Consider the following 18,602-nt stretch of genomic DNA (forward strand, 5'->3'; position numbering starts at 1 on the left):
TTCTGACGTTGATTTGACCGTTGAAGTTTGGTCATTTCCCGAACAAAATTCTACAACACAATTATAACGTTGAAACAACATGCTTTTTCACAACATTTATTCAATGTCGGGTTGTGGCATTGATTTGACCTTAGAAATTTGGTCGTTTCCCAACCAACAACGTGGACATCAACGTTGTCTCAAATTACAAAGACAACTATTTTGCAACGTTGTTTCAAAGGACATGTATGTATAATCAACGTTGTATTAATGTCTTGTGCCTGCTGGGTTAGCTCACTTCAGAAAATATAGCAAGGATCCAAATTGTAAAAAAAAATCTTGTCAAACATCTAATAAAAAGCAGCTCAATGAACATAGTATGTTTTATTCTATTATTATATTATATTGTATTTTCCGACTGTTAGTTAGACAACCCTGTACATATGCTACCGATCTACGTCAAGATAATGATGCAAAAGATGTCTCATGTGTACGTTTTCCTAAACGTGTTAACCAGAACAATCGGGATTTCCCGTTCATTCATCTCTCGGGCCATCTGGCACCAGACGCACGGCTGACAGAAGGTGGCGCACACGCAGTCGTCAAACATGGTGCCCTGCGAACAGAAGAAAATCAAGTTAACGAATGACGCGCCTTGCGGTTAACGGATACTCTCGAATAACTTGGCACGTTGTTAGCATGATGTACTGGAAAGACACGCAGAAGAACGACGGAACTTGTAACAATAAAACAAATCATAATTTCAACTCGCTAGCTAGCCATATAGCTAGGTCGCATTACAAGCTGGCTGTAAATCCTGTAGAATGGCCAATCCCGAATGTTTCATCTCTACTTTTTACACAGAGGACACTTTTTTTTTTCTTTTTTTTCTATAAATTTGCAACCTCATTCATGCAATACGAGTTTTTACTCGTAACATTTGGACTTGATTCCAGTGATTTTTGTTTCGTGATATGCAAATTTTAGCGTAAAATGTTATCTGTGTTTTTGAAACACTTTAGTCTGTAGTAGTAAAAGTTTTTTGCATCAATGCACAACTTTATTCTCGTGAATATTACTTGTTATTAATATTGCTGTATAATCATACTTTTTTGTGGTTACATTTTGACTTAGATCTTGGAGGTTTTTCTTGTAAAATTAGGGCTTTATCCTCAAAATTACGATTTAAATTAATAATGGAATATAAAATTACAACTTATTTTGTAAAATGTCCTCTTATGTCTTGTAGAATTATGTATTTTTTGCATAAATGTCTGACTTTATACTACCGTAATTTCCGGACTATAAGCCGCACCTGACTATAAGCCGCACCAGCTAAATTTAGGGGAAAATACAGATTGCTCCATATATAAACCGCACCCAACTATAAGCCGCAGGGTTTTGATGTGTAATTACCGTAGTATATAGGGGTTCCTGCTACCACGGAGGGGATTGTCGGGACAGAGATGACTGGGAACGCAAAGCGTCCCATTTATTAACTATAAATCTTTCAATCATTCAATCAAACTTTCACATCTTTGACATGGCGAACAGCATTTGTGCAGAGTACAAATAATACAACGGTGCAAAGTAATACAAAGTGCTCGCATATACGTTATCAAAATAACCAGCCTACCGGTATATGAAAAGTCAGTCTTTAATCATAGTGTCATCGTCTTCCTCCTGCGTACTAAAACCACCGAAATCCTCTTCGTCGGTGTCGGAGAAGAACAGGCCGTATATAAGCCGCACCGTTGTATAAGCCGCAGGGACCAGAACGAGGGGAAAAAGTAGCGGCTTATAGTCCGGAAATTACGGTAATTAATAGGATTTTGCATTATAACAACTATTTTCATCATACTTTATTACACTTTAGTCTTGTAGTGGTACAACTTTTGTCTCCTAAAATTAATCATTTTAATGATAATACAGCATATGTTAATAAACAATTTTACGAGATAATTGCTTCAAATTTTTTTCAGTTGGGGCAGCATGGCTCGGTTGGTAGAGCAGCAATGGCAGCAACTTGAGGGTTCCAGGTTCGATCCCCGCTTCCGCCATCCTAGTCCCTGCCGTTGTGTCCTTGGGCAAGACACTTGACCCACCTGCTCGCTGTGGCAACCAAATTGGTTGATATGTAGCTTAAAGATGTAGATAATGGGTTTCACTATGTAAAGAGCTTTGAGTCTCTAGAAAAGTGCTATATAAATATAATTCACTAAAGGTTCGTAAACCCAAAAGGTCGCAAATAGAGGGGTTTGTAAATTGAGGTTCCACTGTAGTAGTGAGACTTTGTTCTCCTATGACTATTTTTGCAATAATGACTATGAATGTGAGTGTGAATGTTGTCTGTCTATCTGTGTTGGCCCTGCGATCAGGTGGCGACTTGTCCAGGGTGTACCCCGCCTTCCGCCCGAATGCAGCTGAGCTAGGCTCCAGCACCCCCCGCGACCCCAAAAAGGGACAAGTGGTAGAAAATGGATGGATGGACTTTTTTTCTTGTAAAATTTTAGCAATGTGTTGTTATTATTTATTTTCTCTTAAAGTTATGGCTTTTTGATCACGATCATGATTTAATCAGGATCATTTCTAAGGAAGCAGATTCTGAGATAAAACTTGTAAACTAGCCAACCAGATACCTTTTTTTTCTGTTTTTATATTTTTTCTGTTTTCGACGGGTGCACAAAAAAATCTGTTCACATCCGAATCGCGATTCTTATTCATCACAGTTCTAAAACGATTCCTAATTTTTTAAAATTGATTAAAAAATGTGTGTATCTATATATATATACATATATATATATAGATACACACATATATATATATATATATATATATATATGTATATATATATATATATATATATATATATATATATATATATATATATATATATATATATATATATATATATATATATATATATATATATACACACACATACATATATACATGCATTTTTTATCGATTTATATATATAATGTAAAAGTTCAGTCACATTTTTCTACCAGTTATGTTTCTCAGATGTAACTAATTTTCATCACATTTAAGTTTAAATTTAATGTTAACTCTAAATATTATATATAAATGTTAAATCTTAATCTAAATGTACACGCTAAATGATAAATGTGAGCGCTAAATATTAAATGTAAACCTAAATCTTGAATCTAAATGTGAGCGTTAAATTTCAAATCTAAACCTAATTGTAAATGTAAATGTTAAATCTAAACCTTAACACAAAACTAAATGTAAGAACTAAATGTTAAATCTAAACCTAAATGTTAAGTCTAAACCTAAATGTTAAATCTTAAATTTAAATGTGAGCGCTAAATGTTAAATCCAAACCTAAATGTTAAATGTAAACCTACATTTAAAATCTAAATCTAAATGTGACTGCTAAATTTGAAATCTAAACCTAAATCTAAATCTAAACCTAAATCTTAAATCTGAATCTAAATCTTGAATCTGGATCTAAATGTGAGCGCTGAATCTTTCGCCAAGTATAAAGATGAATATGTATATTTATCATTGCAGACAGCCCTACACCTTTCTTACTGCGGAAGAAACATGACCGACGATGCTTAATGACAACTAATGTCAATAAAGTTGCATTTTTTATTTTTTATATTATCACCAAACGTCTGAGTGTGCAAGGCAGTCTTTTTTTTTTAAGTGTGCAACTTTATTGGCATTATTTGTCATTAAGCATCTGTCATTTATTTATAAATGGTTGATTTATATAGGCTAGTAAGGTAAAGTTTTGTATCCGACAGGTACAAAACTTAACCTTACTAGCCTATATAAATCAACCATTTATAAATACACATCAGTAGGCTAAATGAACCTCTTCAACATAAAGCATCTGTCATGTTTCTTTCTTCCACAGTAAAAAAAGGTGTAGGCGTGTCTGCAATGAGAGGCAGAGATGTGGGCGTGGCTTTGCGGCCGAGAGAGGAGTCGAATTGGTGGAATATTTTTTTACATCCTATAAATATTCATCTTTACACTTGGCTAGATTTAGCTCTCACATTTAGATTAAGAGGGCAGCACGGTGGTAGAGGGGTTAGTGCGTCTGCCTCACAATACGAAGATCCTGGGTTCGATCCTGCGCTCGAGATCTTTCTGTGTGGAGTTTGCATGTTCTCCCCGTGACTGCGTGGGTTCCCTCCGGGTACTCCGGCTTCCTCCCACCTCCAAAGACATGCACCTGGGGATAGGTTGATTGGCAACACTAAATTGGCCCTAGTGTGTGAATGTGAGTGTGAATGTTGTCTGTCCATCTGTGTTGGCCCTGTGATGAGGTGGCGACTTGTCCAGGGTGTACCCCGCCTTCCGCCCGATTGTAGCTGAGATAGGCTCCGGCGCCCCCCGTGACCCCAAAGGGGATAAGCGGTAGACAATGGATGGATGGATTTAGATTAAGAGTTAAGATTTAGGTTTGGATTTAACATTTATCGCTCACATTTAGATTTCAGATTGATATTTAAGATTTAGGTTTAAATGTAACATTTAGGTTTAGATTCAACATATATATTTATATTTCATATCTAGGTTGAAGTTTAGTATTTAGGTTTAAATTTAACGTTTAGATTTAGATAGAATAGAATAGAATAGAAAGTACTTTATTGATCCCTGGGGGAAAATTCAGCACCGCAGTTCGCTCACTATAGACAAGAATAATAATAAATAATATAATATATTATATATAAAATATATAAGTAATATAAATATATTCTACATATACTACATATACTCAATATTTAATTAAGTAAAAATATTATATTTAAGATTTTGATTTTGATTCAACATACCGTATTTTTCGGACTATAAGTCGCACCGGAGTATAAGTCGCACCGGCCGAAAATGCATAATAAAGAAGGAAAAAAACATATATAAGTCGCACTGGAGTATAAGTCGCATTTTTTGGGGAAATTTATTTGATAAAACCCAACACCAAGAATAGACATTTGAAAGGCAATTTAAAATGAATAAAGAATAGTGAACAACAGGCTGAATAAGTGTACGTTATATGAGGCATAAATAACCAACTGAGAACGTGCCTGGTATGTTAACGTAACATATTATGGTAAGAGTCATTCAAATAACTATAACATATAGAACATGCTATACGTTTACCAAACAATCTGTCACTCCTAATCGCTAAATCCCATGAAATCTTATACGTCTAGTCTCTTACGGGAATGAGCTAAATAATATTATTTGATATTTTACGGTAATGTGTTAATAATTTCACACATAAGTCGCTCCTGAGTATAAGTCGCACCCGGCCAAACTATGAAAAAAACTGCGACTTATAGTCCGAAAAATACGGTATACATTTAAATGTGAGATTTAGGTTCAGATTCAACATTTAGGTGTAATATTTAAAGTCAATATTGAATTTAAACTTAAATGTGAGAAAATTTGCTAAATCTGATAAAAGTGAGAAATATATCTGCTAGAAAAGTGTGACTGAACTTTTACATTCGGCACCCTGTAAGGTAATGTTACGGCTCTTTATGTACTTACTCTGATTCCGTAGCGTTGTCTCATGGACGCCCTCATGGACATGGTGATGGCTGGGACACATCCTCTCAGGAAGAAGTCCACCAGGGGGAGACAGAGGCACTCACCATAGTCCCTTGCCTTTATGCAGGTAAAGCAGGGGAAGCACCAGAAGGCGAAACAACCTTTATACACAAAAACAAACACAAATTGTTAAAAAATAAAAACCAATGACCCCTAGATTGAAACAAAAAGAAGACACTCACACATTGGAATGTCGTGACAACAGTCACATATTCCACTCCCCCACTCGCTAGATTCCTGGTGGACCATAATGGGCCCAGGTTGCGTGACCACCATTTTGGACGTCATTTTGATTCCTGAAAAATTAATCGATGAAAAATCTAACAAAATGTCAAACTTTTGGATTAAGAATAACAGCTTGCAAGTATAGGTTAGCTACAGTAGTTAGCTAGGTAGTTACACAGAAAGATTGCTTGCTCGCTAGCTCTGTTATTCTTTCAGATGCAAAGATTTTAAGGAATGGTCCAGAATTTCAGATCTCATAATACAAAACCCAAACCAGTGAAGTTGGCACGTTGTGTAAATGGTAAATAAAAACAGAATACAATGATTTGCAAATCCTTTTCGACCTATATTCAATTGAATAGACTGCAAAGACAAGATACTTAACGTTCGAACTGGTAAACTTTGTTATTTTTTGCAAATATTAGCTCATTTGAGATTTGATGCCTGCAACATGTTTCAAAAAAGCTGGCACAAGTGGCAAGAAAGAATGAGAAAGTTGAGGAATGCTCATCAAACACGTATTAGGGACATCCCACAGGTGGACAGGCTAATTGGGAACAGGTGGGTGCCATGATTGGGTATAAAAGCAGCTTCCATGAAATGCGTGAGCAAATTGTCGAACAGTGTAAGAACAACATTTCTCAATGAGCTATTGCAAGGAATTTAGGAATTTCACCATTTAAGGTCTGTAATATCATCAAAAGGTTCAGAGAATCTGGAGAAATCACTGCACGTAAGCGGCTAGGCCGAAAACCAACATTGAATGCCCGTGACCTTCGATCCCTCAGGCGGTACTGCGTCAAAAAGCGACATCAGTGTGTAAAGGATATCACCACATTTGCTCAGGAACACTTCAGAAAACCACTGTCAGTAACTACAGTTCGTCGCTACATCTGTAAGTGCAAGTTAAAACTCTACTATGCAAAGCAAAAGCCATTTATCAACAACACCCGGAAACGCCGCCGGCTTCGCTGGGCCCGAGCTCATCTAAGATGGACTGATGCAAAGTGTAAAAGTGTTCTGTGGTCTGTTGAGTCCACATTTCAAATTGTTTTTGGGAACTGTGGACGTCGTGTCCTCTGGACCAAAGAGTAAAAGAACCATCCGGATTGTTATAGACACAAAGTTCAATCTGTGATGTTATGGGGGTGTATTAGTGCCCAAGACATGGGTAACTTACACATCTGTGAAGGCACTATTAATGCTGACAGGTACATACAGGTTTTGGAGCAACATATGTTGCCATCCAAGCAACGTTATCATGGACGCCCCTGCTTATTTCAGCATGACAATGCAAAGCTACGTGTTACAACAGCGTGGCTTCGTAGTAAAAGAGTGCGGGTACTAGACTGGCCTGCCTGTAGTCCAGACCTGTCTCCCATTGAAAATGTGTGGCGCAATATGAAGCGTAAACTACGACAACGGAGACCCCCGGACTGTTGAACAATTTAAGCTGTACATCAAGCAAGAATGGGAAAGAATTCCACCTAAAAAGTTTCAAAAATGTGTCTCCTCAGTTCCCAAACGTTTACTGAGTGTTGTTAAAAGGAGAGGCCATGAAACACAGTGGTAAAAATGCCCCTGTGCCAACTTTTTTGTTATGTGTTGCTGCCATTAAATTCTAAGTTAATAATTACTTGCAAAAAAACGAAGTTCGAACATTAAATATCTTGTGTTTGCAGTCTATTTAATTGAATATAAGTTGAAAAGGATTTGCAAATCATTGTATTCTGTTTTTATTTACCATTTACACAATGTGCCAACTTCACTGGTTTTGGGTTTTGTAGTTGGGAGTGAGAAAAATGCATTTTCTGAAGGTTTATTGAAAAAAAGGCGCATAACCTCTTGAGTTATTTTGCTAATTATAACCAACAGACAAAAAAACAAAGTTACAGACACTCCAGGTGGAGTTAATGAGCCCTAAAATTGGTTAAAAAATTGCTTTAAAAATAAACAATTATTACTTACTTTATTTGGGTTTTGCTTTTTGTTATTGGACGGACATTTAATCAAAACAAATGTTCGTTGACTATGAGGATAACACAAATAACTGACATGTTAGTTAACGTATTAAAAACGAGACAAAAATATTGACAGAAACGAAATCCAATCATATTTGATTTCGTATCAGCGAAGGGTGGGACAAGTTCGGAATATATCCAATCACAGCTCTTTAACGACGTGCATTGAAAGAGGAGTGGGGGTCAGTTATGAAGGACAGCCAATCAGATGCTCTTCCTTTCACCGCCAAAAACAAAACCAAAATGTTTAACATGTTCCGCATCATAATATGTGTACAACTGGGCTAAAGTGAAGAGGACACATTTAATTTTTACTGCTATGATGCCAGCAGGAGGCGAGTCATCGATCGTGTAATCTACATAACTGCAATTAAAGTACGGTAAATGTTTTATTTGCTTCTTCGGTGTTGTGCCAAAAACTGATTCCCTGCCAAAAATGTATCCCCGCCGCGTGAGCGCGCGTCGCTCGCTAAAACTGCAACGCCGGGGCTTCCATAACTGATTACTACGTGTAAAATAAGCACTTTATAATCCAGCAAATTAATTAAATTAAACTTTTATCGTGTCCAAAAAATGAAAGAGTTGGCCAATTCTAAAGTATTAATCAGATTGTAAAGGACGGTTGTTGATCCAATGTCAATGTGCTAAAACCTTGCTTGAAAGCTACATTCAATATTAACTGTTATTTGTTCAGGCACAAGAAAATATTATAAGTGTTTGTTTGTATTCATTTAAGCCAGGGGTCACCAACGCGTTGCCCGCGGGCACCAGGTAGCCCGTAAGGACCAGATGAGTAGCCCGCTGGCCTGTTCTAAAAATAGCTCAAATAGCAGCACTTACCAGTGAGCTGCCTCTATTTTTTAAATGTTATTTATTTACTAGCAAGCTGGTCTCGCTTTGCCTGACATTTTTAATTCTAAGAGAGACAAAACTCAAATAGAATTTGAAAATCCAAGAAAATATTTTAAAGACTTGGTCTTCACAATAAATTCATTAATTGTTTTACTTTGCTTCTTATAACTTTCAGAAAGACAATTTTAGAGAAAAAATACAACCTTAGTATTTTTAAACACATATACCTTTTTACCTTTTAAATTCCTTCCTCTTTTTTCCTGACAATTTAAATCAATGTTCAAGTAAATTTATTTTTTTATTGTAAAGAATAATAAATACATTTTAATTTAATTCTTCATTTTAGCTTCTGTTTTTTTGACGAAGAATATTTGTGAAATATTTCTTCAAACTTATTATGATTAAAATTCAAAAAAATTATTCTGGCAAATCTAGAAAATCTGTAGAATCAAATTTTTATCTTATTTTAAAGTCTTTTGAATTTCTTTCAAAATTTTTGTTCTGGAAAATCTAGAAGAAATAATGATTTGTCTTTGTTTGAAATATAGCTTGGTCCAATTTGTTATATATTCTAACAAAGTGCAGATTGGATTTTAACCTATTTAAAACATGTCATCAAAATTCTAAAATTAATCTTAATCAGGAAAAATGACTAATGATGTTGCATAAATTATTTTTTTTATTTTTTCAAAAAGATTCAAATTAGCTAGTTTTTCTCTTCTTTTTTTCGGTTGAATTTTGAATTTTAAAGAGTCGAAATTGAAGATAAACTATGTTTCAAAATTTAATTGTCATTTTTTTCGTGTTTTCTCCTCTTTTAAACCGTTCAATTAAGTGTAAATACCATTAATTATTAATAATAACAGAGTTAAAGGTAAATTGAGCAAATTGGCTATTTCTGGCAATTTATTTAAGTGTGTATCAAACTGGTAGCCCTTCGCATTAATCAGTACCCAAGAAGTAGCTCTTGGTTTCAAAAAGGTTGGTGACCCCTGATTTAAGCAATGGTTGCCAAAAAGTCATTCAAAGTAATATTTTTGATATTGACAAATCTCATCTGTGCATATCCTATGGGTATTCTAGTCAATTATGCACAGATGGGATGTGTCAATATCAAAATAGTACCTAATAAACTTGGCAATCTTGTGGTGGGTATATACATTGTTTGTTACTAAGAAAAACTCATCTTTAAAAAAGTCAGATGTTTGGGTTTACACTTACACTTATCCTTTATTTCGGTTACTACAACCAAAAATTCTCTCCATCTCTACGCACTTTAAACAAAACAAATATTAAAAGAAAATAACATGTTGTGTGTCCTAATAATAATCCACACCATGACCTTGAATGACAATATCTATTTAGTATACATTATACTAGAAGTAGTATCAAATTGCAGCATATATATCATATATAATTACATCAATGACTACTCAAAATAAAATAAAACAAAAATGGTAATTTCATCAAATGTAGTTTATCTAAATAAAATATACCTTACCAGTTTGGATAGAAAAAAATACTGTTTATTAAAGGAAACACCATATGTTATTATTTGACTTAATTACACCTATTGTGCTGCTGAAAACTTTTTTTTTTTTTTTGACCTGTGTCACAGCAGAATATGCTGTCTGTTGCCTTTAATAGCTTTATTGTTTAAGTATTAAAGCTAAGAGATAAAGAAGCTTCTGGAAACCTGACAACTAACAAACAACTACAGAAGCCTTTCCGAGGCGACAAATAAACAATTACTCTAGAAAGCTATGATTTTTACCCCCCAAAAAAACCAAAACATTTAAAGACAATATATATCTTCACATTGTTTTTGGTCTATATCTTTTGTAAGGGTTACATATTATTGCAAAGAAACGTATCAGTTATACTGCAGAGGATTGTAGTTTTCAGGTTGCCCAAATATAAGAGATTCATATCTGACCTGAGCGCTTGTGAATGCTACGTCCCGTCACAGGCAGCGTCTGAGTAAAAGTAACACGAAATTAACGTGCTACGCCTGAAGAAGCCCGACTGGAACAACCTGCCTGGCAGGTTGCGCTAAAAAGGGAGCTGCCATTCAGCTTTAATTGGACGTATTATGACAATGACTTTATAAAGTGAAGTAAAGTGAATTATATTTATATAGTGCTTTTCTCTAGTGACTCAAAGTGCTTTTACATAGCGAACCCCAATATCTAAGTTACATTTAAACCACTGTGGGCAGGTGGGTAAAGTGTCTTGCCCAAGGACACAACGGCAGTGACTAGGATGGCGGAAGCGGGGATCGAACCTGGAACCCTAAAGTTGCTGGCACGGCCACGCTACCAACCGAGCTATACCGCTATAAAGTCAGTCTCTCATAGCCAGTGCTAAGCTAAGCTATAAAGACGCGCTAAAATGCTGCCCTCTGTTGCTCTTGAAGCCGGGACACTCAGTGTGACAATCATGGCAAAGTTTTATTTCATGGCGTCATTTCATAACAAACGTCAACAAGACGACACACCATATCAACGTAGAACCTGTAGAACAATGGACGTTTTTGTCACTTTCATTCTCGTATAGAACCGTCTATTTGGAACATATCCATCATGTTGACACTTGCTTCTGGGAGAATATTACCTCTAACAAGGCAGTTATGCAGCGAAATACCAGCAAGTAGCTATTTTTGACAGGAATTTACTTTTAAGTCATTTTGAAAATCATTCTTTGTATATTTAAAATAATGATGTATACATTTTTAAATCAGAATCAACCATATATATATATATATATATATATATATATATATATATATATATATATATATATATATATATATATATATATATATATATATATATATATGGTTGATTCTGATTTAAAAATCACTATATATATAAAAATACTGTATATACTGTATATATGTATACCTGTATATATATATGTCTAAATTAGATTATCCCAAAAAAAACAAAAAAAAAAATAGTGCTCGATACCGTGGTAGAGCGTAATATGTATGTATGTGTCATGTCTGTTCATGTTTTTATTTTGGTCATGCGTCAAAACCCCAGAACCCAGTTATGACAGTATGTATGTAAATCTCCTGGTGATTGAGGAAACCCTCATGAAACAGGCCTGTAGAGATTAAATAGTCTTGTGATTTTTTCCCACACATACATACCTGTGTATATATATATATATATATATATATATATATATATATATATATATATATATATATATATATATATATATATATATATATATATATATATATATATATATATATATATATATATATATATTATATATATATATATATATATATATATATATATATACAGTACAGGCCAAAAGTTTGGACACATCTTCTCATTTCAATGTGTTTTCTTTATTTTCATGACTATTTACATTGTAGATTGTCACTGAAGGCATCAAAACTACACACCTGAGAAGTGAAAACCCTTTTAGGTGACTACCTTTTGAAGCTCATCGAGAGAATGCTAAGAGTGTGCAAAACAGTAATCAGAGCAAAGGGTGGCGATTTTGAAGAAATTAGAATATAAAACATGTTTTCAGTTATTTCACCTTTCTTTGTTAAGTACATAACTCCACATGTGTTCATTCATAGTTTTGATGCCTTCAGTGACAATCTACAATGTAAATAGTCGTGAAAATAAAGAAACCGCATTGAATAAGAAGGTGTGTCCAAACTTTTGACCTGTACTGTATATATATATATATATATATGCATACAGTATATATATATATATATATACAGTGTGTGTATATATATATATATATATATATATATATATATATATATATATATATATATATATATATATATATATATATATATATAGTGTTACTAAGTAACGCGTTACTGTAACGCCGTTAGTTTCGGCGGTAACTAGTAATCTAACGCGTTATTTTTTTATATACAGTAACTCAGTTACCGTTACTGCATGATGCGTTACTGCGTTATTTTACGTTATTTGTATGTAGTATCTGCTAGAAACTGTAGATCTGAGTGTGTTTTATTGGAGACATCATGGCGAAGCCAGAAGTCGAGTTTTTTAACATGGAGACATTCTCAATACTTTTCTTTTGTCGAGCACAAAGAAAATAACATTTTAGTTAAATGTAAGTTGTGTCTTGGATCAAAGATCCTATCTACTTAGAGTTAAAGTTAAAGTGCCATTATGTTGCAGCTATTTAAAATAGTTTTGTCAATTTTTTCTGGCCTGAAATAAATTGGCCCTTTGAAACATATCTTTGTCTTTGTGTGTTGTATGTAGAGCACATTGTTTGTGTGTTGTATGTAGACCACATTGTTTGGGTGCTGTATGTAGACCACATTGTTTGTGTGTTGTATGTAGAGCACATTGCTTTTTGAGTTCAGTGATGCAAATGCTTGTCAAGTTGATCAAAAGATTGTATTATTCTCCAGTGCAATTACAGTACTGAAATGAAGGCTAAAAGGGCATTAATGGGAGCCTTAAAAAAAAGGGGGGAAAAAGAAGTAACTAAATAGTTACTTTTCACAGTAACGCATTACTTTTTGGTGTAAGTAACTGAGTTAGTAACTGAATTACTTTTGAAATAAATTAACTAGTAATTGTAACTAGTTACTGGTTTTCAGTAACTAACCCAACACTGTATATATATATATATATATAGTTTGTTTGTTTTTACTTGAGTGTCCTCTAATAATGATCATAGTTATAATAAAAATATATTAGAATATTATTACTTTTTTTAATTGAATCTAACTAAAAATATTCAAATTATCATTGAGGAGCCTTTTTAAAACATTATACCATTTTAATACCTACTGTATACTTTGATAAGTTAAAGTTAAGTTAAAGTACCAATGATTGTCACACACACACTAGGTGTGGTGAAATGTGTCCTCTGCATTTGACCCATCCCCTTGTTCACCCCCTGGGAGGTGAGGGCAGCAGTGGGCAGCAGCGGAGCCGCGCCCGGGAATCATTTTTGGTGATTTAACCCCCAGTTCCAACCCTTGATGCTGAGTGCCAAGCAGAGAGGTAATTGGTCCCATTTTTATAGTCTTTGGTATGACCCGGCCGGGGTTTGAGATCACAACCTACCGATCTCAGGGCGGACACTCTAACCACTAGGCCACTGAGTAGTAATAGCATATTGTTCCTTTCACATATTTAATTATATCTTTTTCATGTTTTAGCTCAGAGTATCTTAATCATAGGGCCCATTTTTAGGCCGCGAGCGCCCCCAAGAGGGCTACCTAAGAACATCTGTTTCTCAGCTGTGGTCCGTATGGGTCGCAGCGGTACTCAGTTGTAATACACATTTCCACCACTTTTGGCAGTAATGTCATTCTCAAACAAACAGAAGAAGACGCGAGCTGGAGTCATAGAGAAGTTTCTTAAGTGCGAAAATTATGACTAAAGTGGTATTCATTCATTTTATTTATTAATTAATTAATTTGTTTTTAATTACAGTTTGTGTACACAACATAAATATTATTATGTATTGCTAATTTAGTTATTATTTATTTATTTATGTTAGCACTGCGTATGTTTACATGTATTTTTCAGTAGTTTGTATGAGTCCCTTCTTTTGCAATATATTTGATTAGTACTTTTTATTTTATTTTTATTTTTTTTTATAATGTCCTGCCCAGCTTCTCGGGCAAATCATATAGCAGATGTAGATGCCCATATCGGCTGTTCAGATTTACTTTACAAAAGAGAAGTGTAGGATACTTCTCTTGTTGCCTTACTTGTATTTTGACTTTATTAAATGTATTTATATTATCATTTGGTGCAGCCGAGCCGGAGCAGGAGGGGATAGAAAGAGAGAGAAAGGAAGACAGAGGGGGGAATTGTGGGGACAAGAGGGGGATTAGACAGAGAGACAAAAACAACAACAGCAAACACAACAACAACAACAACAACAACAGAGCAACATCAGCAAATACGACATGTACAAATATGATGGTAGAAGTAATAGCAAATAAGCAGTTAGCGAAAATAAAAATAAAAATACAGAAATGACAATGAGCATTATTACACTAAAAATGGAGCAATATGAATACCAATAGAAATAGTGCTATTGATAATAAACAATACCAATACTTTACCTTTATTATCAACAATACAATTGTTCAAATGCAACAATACATATACGTAATGATAACTTGAGATACGAAAGAATGCAGAAAAATGGAGGGGAAGAAAGAGAAGCAACCTACATTAACCTTGTAGATTGTTATAGTAACAATAGGTTAAGCTTTGTCAGTGTGCCATGTGTTATACCCAGTTTACTCTAGGGCAACAACGTTAATATATGTTTGATGAAACGTGATTATGTGCATGAGTGTATGTGTGCATATGTACTTGTATATGTACAGTATGTGTATGTGTGCTTGTACAGTGAATGTATATGTACAGTATGTGTATATGTGTGTACAGCGAATGTATATGTACAGAATGTGTATACAGTATGTGTGTTTGAACAGTGAATGTATATGTACAGTATGTGTATATGTGTGTTTGTACAGTGAATGTATATGTACAGTATATGTATGTGTGTGTTTGTACAGTGAATGTAGTATGTGTATGTGTGTGTTTGTACAGTGAATGTATATGTGTAGTATGTGTATGTGTGTGTTTGTACAGTGAGTGTATATGTATAGTATGTGTATATGTATGTTTTTACAGTGAATGTATATGTACAGTATGTGTATACAGTATGTTTGTATAATGAATGTGCGTGTGGATGTACGAACTTTGAGTGTGTAAATATGTACTGTATTTATTTGTATATGTATGTGGGAGCGTAGGTACCTATGTATGTGTGTATGTATGTGTGTGAGTATATGTGAATTTGCATGTACAATACATTTGACTCCCAGTGTGTGCGGGAGCCAGAGTACGGCCCCAGCCTCCCCGAGAGCCCATCCCACAAACACTAGGTGTGGTGCCCAGGGAACCAGGGGCCACCGCCCCCACGCAGCCAAGCCGGACAGCGACAGAAACCCCAGAGCCTGGCCCACCGCGCCGCCCACAAGGGCCAGCAGCAGGCCGCAGACAGACGCGCCCGGCAGAGGACAAGGCACGAGAAAAGCAGGGGGCAGCCAGACCCCAAGCCAGCGAGAGACCACACCCCACACGGACAGAAAGGCGGGACGCCCCGCCCGAGGGGCCCGGAGACCCCCCGCAACCGGACGGGAAGACCGCCCCCGAACCCCCCCACCCGCCCAAACGTACTTTTTTTTTCTAATCAGCCTGACCTATGTCTTGATAATAATATTTGTGATTAATATAGGCTTACATATAATATGACAAGGTTGTAAACTGTAAGTATGTTAGATTTATATTTTGACTACAATTAAAATTAAGAGTAAGATTACTAATTCAGTGTTAAGATTTGCGTGGGGCCCCGGGCCCCTTTGTAGGGGAAATTTGGGCCCTGAGGTCAAAAAGCTTGAGGACCCCTGTTTTAGCTGATTGGCAGATAGAAGACACATGAGTGACAAGCGGTAGAAAATGGATGGATCATCAAAGACTGGTTATAGAAAAATGGTTCCTGTCTGTAGGATATTTATTAAAGCAGAAAAGAATAATGCTAAAACTCCAAAGACAGCACATTGTAACCTTAAAAGTACTAAAGTACACACAATGTGGCATCCATGAATGTAGCCAAATATGGGTTAGTCCGCAGTATGTATTGTTTATTCCTCTTTTTTTTTTAGTTTTTCATTGCGCTTTATTTTTGTTACTGTATGTCAAAATCTGCACTGCAACCACACATTGTGAGAAAAGTCAATCCTATCCTGTCCTTAAACTATTTGTGCTCATGTTTGCATCACAGATCCTCTGCAGGGAAGTCCAAAGTGTTGTTACCTTCGACCCAGATGAAAAGCCATGAGATCCAGTGAGAACCAGAAACCTGCCCTGGTCCTCAGTGGACGACACCGCTGACCTCCTGTCGAAAAAAAGTAAATAAAAAAAAAAAAAAGTCCAACAACGTCCCATGGACCTTTCACCTGAATGATAGAAAACCACTGATAAAATAAATAATATAACACATAAAAACATATATTATTTAAAACATTTATAAACTTTTTTTTTTTTTTTTTAAATGCCTACTTGACAATCATGTAGTATCTCATGACATTGTTGATACGAGGACCGTGACATCATTTCATAACACAAATACCAACAGGATGACACAGTGTCACACCCTATTAACATAACACCAGTAGCGCAATGGACGTTTTGTCCTTTTTATTCTCGTACAGAACTATATATTTGGACCATATTCATCATGTTGACACTTGCTTTAGGGCAATCATTGCCTCTAACAAGTAAGTTATGCAGCCAATTACCAGCAAGTAAATCTTTTCAACAGGAATGTATTTTTTTTTTAATCATTCTTTGTATATTTAAAATATTGATGTATCATTTATAAATACATATATATATATATATATATATATATATATATATATATATATATATATATATATATATATATATATATATATATATATATATATATATATATATATATATATATATATATATATATATATATATATATTAGTATTTATTTATTTTTGCTAATTGTGCAAAATGTGATACTGCTCACGATACAAATAAATCATCTAAAAATAGTATTGTGCGTAGTTTGTCACTCATCTATCAGACGTCATAAAAGATACACCCAAAAAAGTTAGTTAGCAACATAACTTCAAAATTTTTGTGCGGATTTAATTATTTTTTTAATGAAATGTCAGAAATGGGATGAAGAAAATGTTTTTACATATTGGGGCTGATTCGGCTCACCCTCTGGATTTAAAAAAAATAATGTTAAGAATCACTGTGCTCTAGTTATTAAAATAGTTTGTTTTTTTAATACAAAACCGTTATTATAAATATGATGTGTGTGTGTGTGTGTGTGTGTGTGTGTGTGTGTGTGTGTGTGTGTGTGTGTGTGTGTGTGTGTGTGTGTGTGTGTGTGTGTGTGTGTGTGTGTGTGTGTGTGTGTGTGTGTGTGTGTGTGTGTGCATATATATCTATACATATATGTATGTATGTATATGTGTGTATATACATATATATATCTATACATATATGTATGTATATATGTATACATGCATATGTATATATAAATAAATACATAGACATATGTATGTATCTATTTAAGTATGTATGTATGTATAAATATATATATGTATGTGTATGTGTGTATATATATACATACAGTATGTGTGTGTATATATGTATATACATTGTATATATATACATATATATCTATACATATATGTATATATAAAGTATATATGTATGTATGTATATATAAATAAATGCATACACATATGTTTGTATTTATTTAAGTATGTATGTATATATGTATGCATGTACGTGTGTGTATATATATGTATGTATATATATATATACACACAGTATATACACATATATATACATATGTATGTATTTATTTAAGTATGTATGTATATATGTATGCATGTATATGTGTGTATATATACATATGTATGTGTGTCTATAAATATGTATGTATATATATATATATATACACACAGTACATACACATATATATACATATGTATGTATATATTAAGAAAATACATATCGACTGAGTAAAACTATCTTGCTGATAAATTCATACCTAATGTTGGAATAGGTTGAACCATGAACACAAACATTCTTTGTGTGTGTGCGTGCGTGTGTGTGTTTGTGTGTGTGTGCGTGTGTGTGTGAGTGTGTGTGTGTGTGTGTAAAGAAAGAGGAGAGGAAGGTGGGGTTAAAAGGAGCATTTACTGAAGAGAAAAAAGAACATTGGTTGGGTGTCCTGTTAGTGTAAGCCACCAGTCAGTAACTAAACACAAATTCATATTTAATTATTCCTAATTATTTCTACTTCCTTTGTAAACAGGAAGCTGATGGA

General features: G+C 34.5%; 1 protein-coding gene across 1 annotated transcript; it reads right to left on the reverse strand.

The window, feature by feature from the left end:
- Window positions 1-425: 425 nt before the first annotated feature.
- On the reverse strand, window positions 426-5,856 carry LOC133649840 (cornifelin homolog B-like). The gene is made up of 3 exons (XM_062046515.1): window positions 5,751-5,856; window positions 5,509-5,669; window positions 426-595 (listed from the first exon to the last, which is right to left on the reverse strand). The coding sequence occupies exons 1-3, from the start codon at window positions 5,854-5,856 to the stop codon at window positions 464-466; spliced, it is 399 nt and encodes a 132-aa protein (XP_061902499.1). The 3' UTR covers window positions 426-463.
- Window positions 5,857-18,602: the final 12,746 nt, after the last annotated feature.

The sequence above is a fragment of the Entelurus aequoreus genome, linkage group LG05, assembly GCF_033978785.1.
Source record: "Entelurus aequoreus isolate RoL-2023_Sb linkage group LG05, RoL_Eaeq_v1.1, whole genome shotgun sequence".
Classification (NCBI taxonomy): domain Eukaryota; kingdom Metazoa; phylum Chordata; class Actinopteri; order Syngnathiformes; family Syngnathidae; genus Entelurus; species Entelurus aequoreus.